Here is a 12924-nt window from a genome sequence, read left to right on the forward strand (position 1 = left end):
GCCGGCGAGGCCGAGGTCGGCCCCCGCCCCGCCCCCGCACGCGGTGTGCTTCAGCTTAAAGGTGCCTTTGCTGATTTCCATCCTCAGGCCGCGGGGCCTCCTTAAGCCTCCGGCTAAGCACAGTTTGGAAATTCCCATTTACTAGATTAAAGGGAGGCTGTTAACAATTCAGGTCTCTGAGTACAGGGAACCCCGAGGCCTTCGGCAGGGATCAAATCGGAGGGGCTGGGGGAGAAGCTCCCGCCTCTGAGGTCACTGGCTCTCTGGTGAGTGCCTTGGACCTTCCCCCTTCATCTCTGCAGGGCTCATCTCCCGCCTGCCTCCTGTATGAATTGTAAGGTGATTTTTCTTTTTTTATTTTAATGAACGTTTCAAACATGGTTACAAAAAGTTCTTTGACTGTCCTGCAATTGATAAAGCAGGTAACGGAATACTCCGCATTGATTTAATGCTGGAGACATATATTGACATTTGCTTAAAACACCTCTGCTGCTTGGCTACTCTACTAACCTGTCTCTCTGACACTTCAAGAAGAGACTTGAATAGTCAATTGGAAAAGAGATTCTTGAGTTCAAGTGAGCGGTCTGGTTTAGAGGAAAATTTGGGAAGCGCCAGTCTATAAATGGTAAGACTGAATGAGATCAAGACTTTAAACAGCATTTATGACTGTGCATTTTAATGGTAAATGGAAATGTAAATTGTCCTCAGAAGGGACTGGATATCCTTGAAGTGGTGGTCCGAGTTCAGGATGCTAGAACAAAAATACCATAGACTGTGTGGCTAACAACATTGATTTCTCACAGTTCTGGAGGCTGGGAGTCCAAGATCAAGGCCCTGGAAAATCCAGACAGGACAGATTCAGACAAGATTTGGTGTCTGGTGAGAACCCATTTCCTGGTTCATAGACTTGTCTTGCCGTGTCTTCACATGGCAGAAGGAAGGACCAGAGAGCTTTCCGGAATCTCATGTATAAAGGGCACTAGTTCCATTCAGGCCTGCTCCATCCTCATGGCCTAACCGCTACCCAGATGCCGGATCCCTTAATACTGTCACTTTGGGACTTAAAATTTCAGCACAAGAATTTGTGGGGGATACATACGCACAGTCCATACTAAATGGGATGCTATAGAGCCCTACTAAAGAATAAAGAAACTCTGGAGCACATTTGGCTCATTTCTTGGCCCCTTNCGACACTCAACCGACTAAGCCACCCAGATGCCCCTAGACAATACATTTCTAAAGAATGGAAAAGACAAAGTGCTTTGGGCTCGGAGTAGAGAAGCAACAAGATTTGTTCGTACGGACTTCTCAACGCTGAATTCCTCATGTCTGGTGATAAGGATGTTTCTCTTCCCCCTGGCATAGGAGGGTGCCTTTTATGAAAGAGATTTATCTTCTGCTTTCAGGGAAAAGGAAAACGGGGGGGGGGGGGGGGGGNGCTTATGCAGCTCCAACTCCTTGAATTAAACATGTTTAATATGCCAAGGAGGCCTATCAGGGTAGTGTGCCCTGCACCCCATCTGTGAATGAATGCATGAATTTTCTACACAAGACCCTAGGCCCACCAGAGAGCTGCAACAATCAATTCTCCATCTGCTCTGCCTTGACTTACCACTGCCTGAATCAATCCGCGTGGCAGTTTTTTTTCTAGAGCTGAGGGATGGTGCAGTGTGGCAAAGCGGGCAGCAGTATCTTTGTTCTGGACAGACCTTCATGAGCGTTAGGCCCGAGGAAGGCCCAGAGGCTTTCTTTCACCCAAGCAACTGAGTATGACAAATGGGTACGGAGCTGTCTACAAGGTGATGAGTAAAGAAGTTAGGGCAACCAAAACAGAAGCCAGATATGCCTAGTGTTTTTTAAAATTTTTTTAAATGTTTTATTTATTTTTGAGGCAGAGACAGAGCATGAGCAGGGAAGGAGCAGAGACAGAGGGAGGCACAGAATTCAAAGCAAGCTCCAGGCTCTGAGAGCTCACAGAGAGACTGATGCAGGGCTCAAACCCATGAACTGTGAGATCATGATGTGAGCCAAAGTCAGATGCTCAACTGACTGAGCCACCCAGGCACCCTGGTCATAGCTATTGTCATAGCTTCTACACCTCCCCTCACATATAGAAAATCTGAATCCACACACGTCTCTACATATACTCTAGGTCCAGGACAGGGGATTCTGTCTGATTTGCTCCTGATGTACCCCACTGCCTTCGGCAGTTCTCTGGCATGTCACATAAGGTCCATAAGTATCTCTTGAAGGAACACCAGCTAAGGACATAAAGTGACCACCCAGGCCCATTTTGATCCTCTGGCTGTCCAGAAAGCACCTCTGAATTCTCCCCACTGTCAATTTAAATTAAGCCAGACTAGGTACTTTTATCATTTCCCAAGAAATATTGGAGGACAATTATCAGGTGGGAAAGGGGACCCGAAAAGCTAGGAGAGACACTGGCTAAAGCTAACGTAGGGAGGCTGCAGTCAGCGCCCCCTCTGCCCTCCCCCTCTAGATCTTGAGATACAGTTTATATATCATAACCGCCTCCCCCTTGAAGTGTACAGTCCAATGTATTTTAGTATATGTACTTAATTGTACAGCCATGCCCAGTATCTAATGTACAACATTTCCATCACCCTCATTTCCATTTCTCTCTGAAGGAAGGAAAAAAGCATGGCTAACTGCGGAGGGCTGTACTGACAGTGAATGAGGCACTTTCCCCTATAAACCAGATTTTCATTTCCCCTGAAGCCAGTTCTCTGAGTTTTCTGGGACTCTGAATCTAGTTTCCTCCCCTGCCCACCATTTCCAGACTTTTAAAAAAAAAACAAATCATTTTATTAGCGGTGAGAACTTCAGTACTGTTCTTGGGACCTGAGAGGGCCATTTAGATGTCTGAGGTCTATCTCATAATTTGCAAAGACATTTTTAAAATTCCTAAAGCAGGGTTTTTGGCTTTTCTGGCCAGCCTTCCCATCCCCCATTCCGACTCGCCTCTGGGAGGGAGGTGGGGGACATGAGATCATCAGTTCTGATTGGTTGACAACATGGATGGGACTTGCCGATTGGACAATGGTCCTCTTTGTTCCTGGACACCCTTGCCAAGTGCGGTAACCTGCTTGGTTTCCCCCCACTTTCGACTTGGAATATCCCTCCTCCCCTGCTCGTATGCGGTACATGGGGACGGAGGAGTGGGGGAAAGGACATGGAGCTTAGGGAGCTGCCTTCGCATAAAAGACGATCGGACCGAATTCCTCTCAAAATGCCACTGCTTTCCGGGATTTGGTCTCAGTATTGTTCACTCAGCTACAGTAGAGAGCTGCAGGCTCAAGTACCCATACTGTTTAGGACAGCTCTTTTTCTGAGCAGTTGGGTGGCCCTGAAAAGGGCCTTTGATTAAGAAATGAAACGATCGGATAGTGAAACCAGGGAGCTCAGCCCCCGAAGCCGTAGAGGGTGCGGCCCTGGCGCTTGAGCGCGTAGACCACGTCCATGGCCGTGACCGTCTTGCGCTTGGCGTGCTCCGTGTAGGTGACGGCGTCCCGGATCACGTTCTCCAGGAACACCTTGAGCACCCCGCGCGTCTCCTCGTAGATGAGGCCGGAGATGCGCTTGACGCCGCCGCGCCGGGCCAGCCGCCGGATGGCGGGCTTCGTGATGCCCTGGATGTTGTCGCGCAGCACCTTGCGGTGGCGCTTGGCGCCGCCCTTGCCCAGGCCCTTCCCGCCCTTGCCGCGGCCGGACATGGCTTCCAGGAAAGCAAACCAACAGCAAGTGACAAAGAAAGCGAGAGCCGATCCTTATATAACTACGCCCCCCGCCCCCTTGCAGATGCAGAGAATGGAAAGGGAGCAGGCGGGAAATGTGACGCAACAGTCCCCTCCCTTAACCCCTCCTCCAAGCCCCAGCAACTAGGGGCAGGAGCGGGGCGGGTCGAGAACCTCGCTTGACCAGGGTTTCTTTACTTCCTTAACTGGGCTGCATTGTTCTAAGGAACTGAGTTTATAATAAATTCACGTTCTCATTCCGAAAATGCTCTGAGTTGGAGAGAATACTTATAAGGCTAAAAGTCTTTAACAGTAAATTTCAGTAATGGCAAAAATACCAAGATCAAAGAAATGCCAATCAGGCAGTTTATAGTCAATGGCAAACAAAGCCAGGTTTTAAAATTACGTGCTAGGTTTGGCAAAGCAATATTGTTCCTGTTTTACAAATGATGCTCAATAGGTCCCGTTTAATCGTCCTCAAAGACCAACCCTTCAGCGTCCCTCTTGAAACGCCCAGAAGCCAGTTTTGTTCGCAAATACAGGGAATATGTCGATAATGTTAAGCATTTGTAACCCGTTAGATTATTGTCGACCCCTAGGTTTTCAATTCTAAGTGCGTGGCTAGTTCCATTAAACCGGAGCTAGGGACTTTTACAGCCGCTTTCCTTGAAAACGTGGGTGGCTCTGAAAAGAGCCTTTGGGGAAGGGAGCACGAAGAACGAAGCTTTAGGCCCGCTCGCCGCGGATGCGGCGCGCCAGCTGGATGTCCTTGGGCATGATGGTGACGCGCTTGGCGTGGATGGCGCACAGGTTGGTGTCCTCGAAGAGCCCCACCAGGTAGGCCTCGCACGCCTCCTGCAGCGCCATGACGGCCGAGCTCTGGAAGCGCAGGTCGGTCTTGAAGTCCTGCGCGATCTCGCGCACCAGCCGCTGGAACGGCAGCTTGCGGATGAGCAGCTCGGTGGACTTCTGGTAGCGGCGGATCTCGCGCAGGGCCACCGTGCCGGGCCGGTAGCGGTGCGGCTTCTTGACGCCGCCCGTGGCCGGCGCGCTCTTGCGGGCCGCCTTGGTGGCCAGCTGCTTGCGCGGGGCCTTGCCGCCCGTCGACTTGCGCGCCGTCTGCTTCGTGCGAGCCATCACAAGGACCTACAAGGACATACGACACAAAGGCACAAATATGTCCAGCAGAGTGTTTGCCAGTATTTATAGTACGTCGGGTGTAGTGATTGGATGAAAAAAAAAAAAAAAGCTTGACTAGAAAGCTTCGGGCTCTGATTGGTCTATCTCTGAATTTTCCAACAACGGTACAGAGTCATTGGCTATCACGTTATCCTCGGCTCTTTCCAAGGTTTTGTTTCTCCCACATCCGACTTTGCAATGCTCTGAACGTGAACTTGTCAAGAAACTGGACATTGATTTCATTGTTTATTGTAGTTCAAAGTTCTATAGTTGTTTAGTTCTTGGGGAGGAAAACCTGAGAAATATTGCCCGCAATAATGTACTCTTTATAGTCCTTGCTCAATAACCCGGTATCAGATTGCATATTTCTGAAATCTTAAATCTCTTTTTAAAAAATGAGATTCTTTCATAATGCTTAAATTGAGGAAGACTTTTGAATCCTACAAGACAATCTCAACCATGATAAAATGACGCTAGCGTTTACAGAAATCTTTCCTGTTATCAGGCGCTTATTTGTTAAATGTTAAAGCTGACTTCTAAACGCAGCTTTCTCACACTCATGTGTCTTATGTACCTTATATTTCCTAAAGCCTAGAGCGCATTTTACCAGGTGTAAAATAGCAGTGACTAAACTCTCCAGCAGGAACCTCTGAGCCTTGAGGAGCAGACGTGTCCTCTGTCCAATCGACGGGAAATCCGAGCCACAGCACAAATTTACCACTCCCAAGGCCTAACCTTATAGCTTTAAAAATTTTCCATGATTTTAGCATCAAATGTGACAGATTTGTACTGAGTCTGCATGCCAGATTCTACCTTTTGATTGGTTGTCTTTTATACTGATCAGCCAGTAAGAAAATAAATAGAGCATCCTTCATTTGGGAGGAATATTCGTATTTTATTTGAAACCTGTGTACTCCAGTGGATCCACAGGAGTCGGGAACCTTTGCTTAAATTCCCGAATCCAGCATTTCCTTTCAAAAGCCTGTGTTTAATTAGATTCCACGCTTCTTATACTAAGAAAAGTCTGATTTTCAAAAGCCGTTTCACTTCTGAAACTTTCGGTATTTGGAGGAAGGTTGTGTACCTGTTATTAGAATCGGCTATGCTTCGAACGCTTAGCTTCGATCGTTCTCTTCCGAATTGTTAGGAATTACGTGTTGCGTTTTGAAAACAATAGACTCTGGAAAATAGAGAGAGGTGGAGAACGGTAGGAGAGCCGGACGCGGGAACATCCCATTACTGGCGGCAAGCTGGGAACCGGGCCCATGGTGGTTGGCGGGAAGCAGGGAGGCTCCGGGTACCCAGGCCGGCGCGGACTTGTTTGACAACCTCGGCCGCGCAGCGCGGGGATGAGAGGCCACCGCCTCCTCCCGGAGGCCAGGCGATTGCCCAGACCTCTCGTGAGAGGCATTTTGTTCTTTCGTCAGTTTGTTCGCGATGTGAAATCCCTTTAGCCGTATTGATGCTTTTCAATGCTCCTTACAGCCACAGAGAAGCGAAAGGAGGGTCGCCCTAAGGACTTGTACCCTCTCGCTTTCACACAAGGCACCCTAGGCCCCTTACAGTTCGCCTAGCGCTTATTTGATGCCCCCTCCCTGCCTAGTTTTGAGCTTCAGAAGCCTTTGGTGGATGCGACATGCTGACAGGTGTAAACGCGAGCAGCCGCTGGTGGGGTTCCGTGGGAAGGATGAAAAGGCATCGAGATTCGTGCAGCGCATTGGACTGTAAGAAGTGCAATTACAGACACTTTAATTCAACTTAATTGAATTGTATATTGATTTTCGCACGTGCAGCTTGCGTGTTAGCTGCGGCTTGAGTGCTCGTGTTTCCCACGACACTCCTCTGCCCAAAATTCACAAAAGGATTGGAGCGCGCATCTCTCGCTTCGGCGCTGNAGCGGCCCAGACGACACCTCCTGCTGAAGCTTCAGGTGAAACTCCATGGATTCCTATTTGATGGCCGCGTTTACAAACGTCTCCCTCTGCCCCCCGAAACTAGAAGGCCTGCTTTACGAAAGGGGGGGGACTCGCGCTGAGGTCAAGGGGCCGCCCCGCCCGGAGTTTCCGTGCGCNAAGGCCAAGCGGCCCGCCAAGGTCACGGCCGCCGCCAAGAAGAAGCCCGCGGGCCCGTCTGTGTCCGAGCTGATCGTGCAGGCCGTCTCCTCCTCCAAGGAGCGCAGCGGCGTGTCCCTGGCCGCGCTCAAGAAGGCGCTGGCGGCCGCCGGCTACGACGTGGAGAAGAACAACAGCCGCATCAAGCTGGGCCTCAAGAGCCTGGTGAGCAAGGGCACCCTGGTGCAGACCAAGGGCACCGGCGCCTCGGGCTCCTTCAAGCTCAACAAGAAGGCGGCCCCTGGGGAGGCCAAGCCCAACCCCACGAAGGTGGTGAAAGCCAAGGTGACGGGCGTGTCTAAGAAGCCCAAAAAGGTCACAGCGGCTGTTAAGAAAGCCGTCAAGACCCCGAAAAAGGCCAAGAAGCCTGCTGTAACCAAGAAGCCCTCCAAGAGCCCCAAGAAGCCCAAGGTCGTGAAGCCGAAAGTCAAGAGCCCCGCCAAAGCCAAGGCTGTGAAGCCCAAAGCGGCCAAGGCGAAGGTCACCAAGCCAAAGACCGCCGCCAAGCCCAAAAAGGCAGCGCCCAAGAAGAAGTAAAAAGTTCCAGTTGGAAGCTTCCAATAACCCAACGGCTCTTTTAAGAGCCACCAACCTGTTCAGGGAAAGAGCATTAGTACGTTCTCGCGTGTTCTCGGGCTCCTACCCGAAGTTTCTACCCTCTCTCTCGCCAGGGTCTCCGCCCACTTCAGCCCCGCACCTAATCGGTTAGGGGGTTAAGATCCCGCTGCCAGGAACCAGGCCTCGGTACTTGAGAATAGTCCCTGGGACCTCAAGCGGAGCGGTTCCGGAGTCCCTTACCCAGTACATCGTGTTACCCGAGGTTCTCCACGGCTGTGCCGCGAGTACCCAGGGAATTTCATGTCCTTGCCCTTGAGTCCCACACCCCAAACTAACCGTCATCCATGGGAACTACCTGGAGGTGTCACCCAGAACTAGACTTCCCTGGTTGAGTGCAAAACCGGGACGTGGCGTTGTCGGGGCAGTAGTGCCAAAGCGGCCTTTTCCGAAACCGGGTCCCGGGAGCAGGGCTTTTCGAGGGAATAGGTGAACCCTACGGCTTGGCCACGCCCTCCACACACGCGGCGCGCCAGCTGGATGACCTCGGGACGGACCTGAGACTCCCTGGCGTGGAGGGCGCACAGGCGGGTGTCCTCGGAGAGCCCCCCCACGTAGGCCCCGCACGACTCCCTGGCGTGGAGGGCGCACAGGCGGGTGTCCTCGGAGAGCCCCCCCACGTAGGCCCCGCATGCCGCCCGGGGCGCCTGGACGCCCGAGCTCTGCAAGCGCCGGTCGGTACTGCGCGCGCCTAGCGTGGGCCGAGCTGCGGGCGAGTTTCTGGCCGTGGTCACGACCAAGGGGCTTGGCTGCAGTGGAGTTTTAGCGCCAAAGCCCAAAAGCCCTCACCGGGTTGCCTAGACTAGGAAACAAAGCTGCCCTGCTGGATACTGGAAAATGCACTCCAGCCGGACTACCTTGGGCTTCACTGCGGGCAGGGTTTCTGTTTGGGCGGTGCTGTATGCCATAGGAGGTGGACACTTTCCAGAATTGCGCCTCTGTAAAGGTTTTCTAAACTCTGGGATTCACACTTTAACCCTGTCTTTCACATCCGAGCAGAAAACTGAACCAGGGTTACTACTTAACACCTCAACCGGTTGTAAAGACATTTTTACACGGGCCCTATGATTTCTATTTTACAAATACTCTTTTTCCACGCACGGGCTGAGCTCCCCCTATCCCACAGGAGGCCAAACAGGCGCGTCACATCCGTGTTCCTCTCAAACTGGTTGGTGCTTGCTCTCCAGATACCTGCTCTCCAGATGCAGGATTGTTCATTTCGGTCTTCAGTTAGGGTTATTTACAAAATACATGCACTGCGTCTTTTAAAACAAAAACCTTTCGAAAATCCCTTCTAGTCAGATCTTTTTTATTTCAGGTCCTTCACGTGTAGTAACATAAGCGATTCACCCGTTTCCTATGGATAAGCTTTGACATTGTTTCCATTTACCATTACTGACTGTGGTGCCAACAGAGTTCCCACACCAAAATCGCTAGATTACAGTGTGTTTTATGTTTGGGTGGGTGCTGACCTGTCCTGAAAATAACTCCCCTTCATCCATTCCAGCCATCGAGGTGTGGTGCAGCTTCTGCAAGTCTGAAGGGTATAGCATTGTCTCACATTGTCCCTTTGATTTGCATTACCATGGTCACTAGCGCATCCTTCCTTTAGGTTGTCATTTGAATATGCTTTTCAGAGAATGCCTATTTATCCCTTTGCTCATTTTTCTTATTGGGCAGCTTGTCTCTCTTATCCCCTTCTGTTTTTTTACATAGTAGAGATAGGAACCTTCTTATCACCTGTGTTGCAGATGGTTTTCTAATTCTGACATTTCCCCCCAAATTTTGTTTATGGTGCATTTTCCATTTATATGTATTCTATACAATTATATATCCAGAATATTAAATGTTAAATGTTTTAGTTAGAAACGTAACTTTCTTTTATAGCTTCTGGATTTCCATTTTGGTTAAGAGGCTGAACCCCAACCCCGCCATTATTCATTCAGCATCCTAGGTCTTCTTCTAATCCATCTAGACTTTTATGTTGTTTAAGACAGAATTGAGTTTACATTCGCCCAGATAGATGACCAGTTCTAACACCATTTGTTAAATATTCCGTCTATTTCTCCTACAAACCTGAAATATGTCCTTGGTTAGTTATTAAACTGTTAATAATAGGATCTATTTATGTATTCTAATTTTTTATTTCTCTCTCCATATTAGTCGTGTACCTGTATTCCTAATTTGTGTGCTTGTTTCCATTGTGAGTGGAAGGCAGTTTAAGTCTTATTCTAGGAAGTAAGAAATGTTTTCCACCAGGGGGATGCCTCGGGCTCCCGGCGGGCCGACCACACACCTGAGGCGCAGGCCTTCGGGAACCCTCCTGTGTCTTCCTAAGGGCTTAGAAAAACCGGAGGGAGACCTACTTAAAAAATGAAGAACTACATTTACATTTCTACATTAAATTCTAATTTTTATAATTTTTTAATAAATCTGTGAGTATATTTTCCATCATTTGTCATAGTATGTACTCAGCGTTTTTTCGCTTGTCTCACTTAAACATTTTTCTTTTTATTTGAGAGAGAGAGAGAGAGAGAGAATCCCAACGAGGCTCTAGGCTCAGTGAGGAGCTCAAAGTGGGGCTCAGTCCCATGACCCTGGGATCATGACCTGAGCCAAAATCAAGAGTTGGACATTCTTGGACTTGAGCCACCCAGGAGCCCCAAACATTCTTATTAGATTACTGTACCTTTATAATAACCACTGATTCTTCTGCACAATTCCTCAAATCTGTTGGTCGGATTACACTTACGGAGTCACTCATCTGTTCAGACGGAAGGAAATACTGAACGTTTTGGCAGTCCTAATCCTAAAATATGTATGTATTTGATGTATGTGAATATGTAAAAATATAATTTTACAATTAACATATTCCTGAACCTGGCTCTGTTAGAATTGGTTTCTTAAAACACGTGTGGTTTATGGACATTTGTAAAGTTTTCATTGTATTACTGTATTGATTCTATCAGAATTTCTTATTTATGAAGCCATTAGCTATGTATGACTTAGATTAGCATATAACTTTAAAATGGCTAATTAGTAGAAATAAAATGTTCCCCCCAAGCTTATTCAATTTTTTATTTATTATAGACAAGCATAAAAAAGAAAATAGCAGAGAATCCCTCCTTTTTTTTTTTTACCAAAATATATATTTTTACTTTAGTAGAACTACAATTTCATCAGTGGATTTCTGTGTTGGCCAGATTTACTAGGCCAAATATTAAAAATTCCCCAGCAAATGCATTTTTCTCTTATAGTGTTCTGTCATCTGAAGAAAACATAAGGGCCTCCTATGTTACAAATGTAATTTTTGCTCATGTTATCAAATATGACACATTTAGGTTTGGACTGAGTTGAGGGTTTGTGAGGTGGTTTGGATGACTAGGTACTTCACGCAGGCGCGAACCAGCCTGACAGCTCACGCACTATCACCGCCTTGACCCCCCTATTCCAGCAGGATACGACGGTCAATAAGTCCGATTCCAGGCTGCTGGATTCATACCGATGGCTCTGGTCTCCACAAATAGAACAAAGGTCCTGTGGTAGGAGTAGCGCTTGATAAATAACAGCCCGGGGTGGGGGAGGGGGAGGAGGACTGGTACCAGCTAGAACCCAGCCACAGTCCCAGGAGAGCTCTCCTCAAGGCGCCGCGCTTCCAGAGAGTTCCAAGTGGGTCAAGGCTGGACCACGGCCAGGCAGAGCGCGTTTCCTTCCCCCAGCCCGGGCCCCACAGGCGCTGTGGACGGGTGCATGGTAAGGGGGGGTGCACGGTAAGGGGAGTGGTCTTCAGCTCCTGGGGCCCCAAGGAGGAGGCGCCAGACTACAAGGAGGACTGTGAGGGGTGATACTGTGCACGGCGAGCAGCACGGAACAGGGTGAGGATATCCGACTGTCGGGTCTCAGCGCCTCCGGAGAAATGGGCTCCCGCGGTCTTCCGGAGACACAGGGGCTTAAGCTTCCGTCCCAGAAGAGGCTCTTCTGGGAGACCTTCGCCGAGCCAGCCCCAGGCACTAGGGTGCACCTTGCACCCCGCACTAGGTCATTCTCCACCCCCTCACCTATCCGGATGGACACCGTACAGTCGATAAGCCTCGCGACGGACCTAGAGCCCCATAGACACGCCACCTTCTAACCCCTCGTTCAGCAGATGAGAGAACAAGACCATACGCTGACTCGATGTCCAGGCAGTTCACTGCAGCCAGTAAAGGAGTGACTATAAAATAGGACATGTTTACAGAGGTTACCTTCAATATAATTTATCAGCCCTGCTCATTTGTCTAATAGCCACACACAGTACAATAACCCTGACGTACTTTTCAATATGCGTAACACAAGCTGGTAGACGGTGTACCTGGTACCGACCCTCCGCTCAAGGCTTAGGTTTCCTGGTTCATCAGACGAGGCGTCGTGGCCTGCGGATTTCCGCTTGTAACCTTAAAACGCGAGGAAATCCAGGGGCCGCACGTGGGCGCCTGAGGGGGGGCAAGCGTGGAAGCGGGCAGGGCGGAGGGGGGGAGGCAGACAAGAGGTAAGAGCTGGGTAAGAACAAAAACATGACACCCCCGGGGAAGAGGCCCGTTCAGTTCACTACCAAAACTGAAGATGTCAACCCTCGGCTTGGGGTCCCAGGCAGGGCGGCCCAGGCAGGGCGGCCCAGGCTGGCTTAGGCGTGTCATGGAAAAGCTCTCCTGAGAACCATCGTGGGCTGCAGGAGTCGGGAACCACTGATCTGGGCCGAGGCCCACTCAGTAGTGAATGCTTTTCTTGGTCGTGTCTAAAATTGAATTAATATTTTTTTCTGGAGTGATGGAGGCCTAGGGCAGGTGTTGAATTACCCGGGGTCCCACAAAGAGTACGTGATGGTGGCCCAAGAATTCCTCTTCGGCACGTCCTGTCTATGAAAGTGCTTCACAATTGTTGAATTAATAGAAAAAGCTGATTTATTGTGTTCTGTAGCTGGCGCTCTGTACCGGAGCACTGCTCACAGCAGCCTGTGATTATTGTCCCGTATTACACTCGCGGAGACGAGACCCAGAATGCTGGCCTCACATATTCTCCTATAAAGAAATCAGACATAGATCCAGCTCTACCTTCGAAGGTGAAAATTGCTATTTTTAAACTTCACTTAATATCTTTAATGGATGCAGGGTGTCCGGTGGACTAAAGCAGGCATTTAGGATTGGCACCAAGATGTCAAACAAACCAAAACCAGTCCCATCCTCAGAGAGACTGGAGAGAAGAGACACAGAGGGACAGGTGCTGAG

At 49.5% G+C, this 12924-nt stretch overlaps 3 protein-coding genes across 4 annotated transcripts in view; 1 reads left to right on the forward strand and 2 right to left on the reverse strand.

The window, feature by feature from the left end:
* Positions 1–7582, forward strand: part of LOC144232916 (histone H1.1-like) — a 35213-nt gene extending 27631 nt beyond the window's left edge. Inside the window, exon 2 of one of the 2 annotated variants that reach the window (XM_077765761.1) lies at positions 7142–7582. In XM_077765761.1, the coding sequence (XP_077621887.1) occupies positions 7142–7582 (441 nt within the window). Of the gene's footprint in view, positions 1–7009 lie in introns of both variants that reach the window. The other variant, XM_077765760.1, reaches the window with a different exon arrangement.
* On the reverse strand, positions 3402–3734 carry H4C1 (H4 clustered histone 1). The gene has a single exon (XM_077765705.1). It carries the CDS (start codon positions 3732–3734, stop codon positions 3423–3425), a length of 312 nt encoding a protein of 103 aa, XP_077621831.1. The 3' UTR covers positions 3402–3422.
* H3C1 (H3 clustered histone 1) lies at positions 4169–4892 on the reverse strand. The gene has a single exon (XM_077765706.1). The coding sequence runs from the start codon at positions 4890–4892 to the stop codon at positions 4482–4484; it is 411 nt and encodes a 136-aa protein (XP_077621832.1). The 3' UTR covers positions 4169–4481.
* Positions 7583–12924: the final 5342 nt, after the last annotated feature.

This window comes from Crocuta crocuta, unplaced genomic scaffold, assembly GCF_008692635.1.
Source record: "Crocuta crocuta isolate KB4526 unplaced genomic scaffold, BGI_CrCroc_1.0 scaffold811, whole genome shotgun sequence".
Lineage (NCBI taxonomy): Eukaryota > Metazoa > Chordata > Mammalia > Carnivora > Hyaenidae > Crocuta > Crocuta crocuta.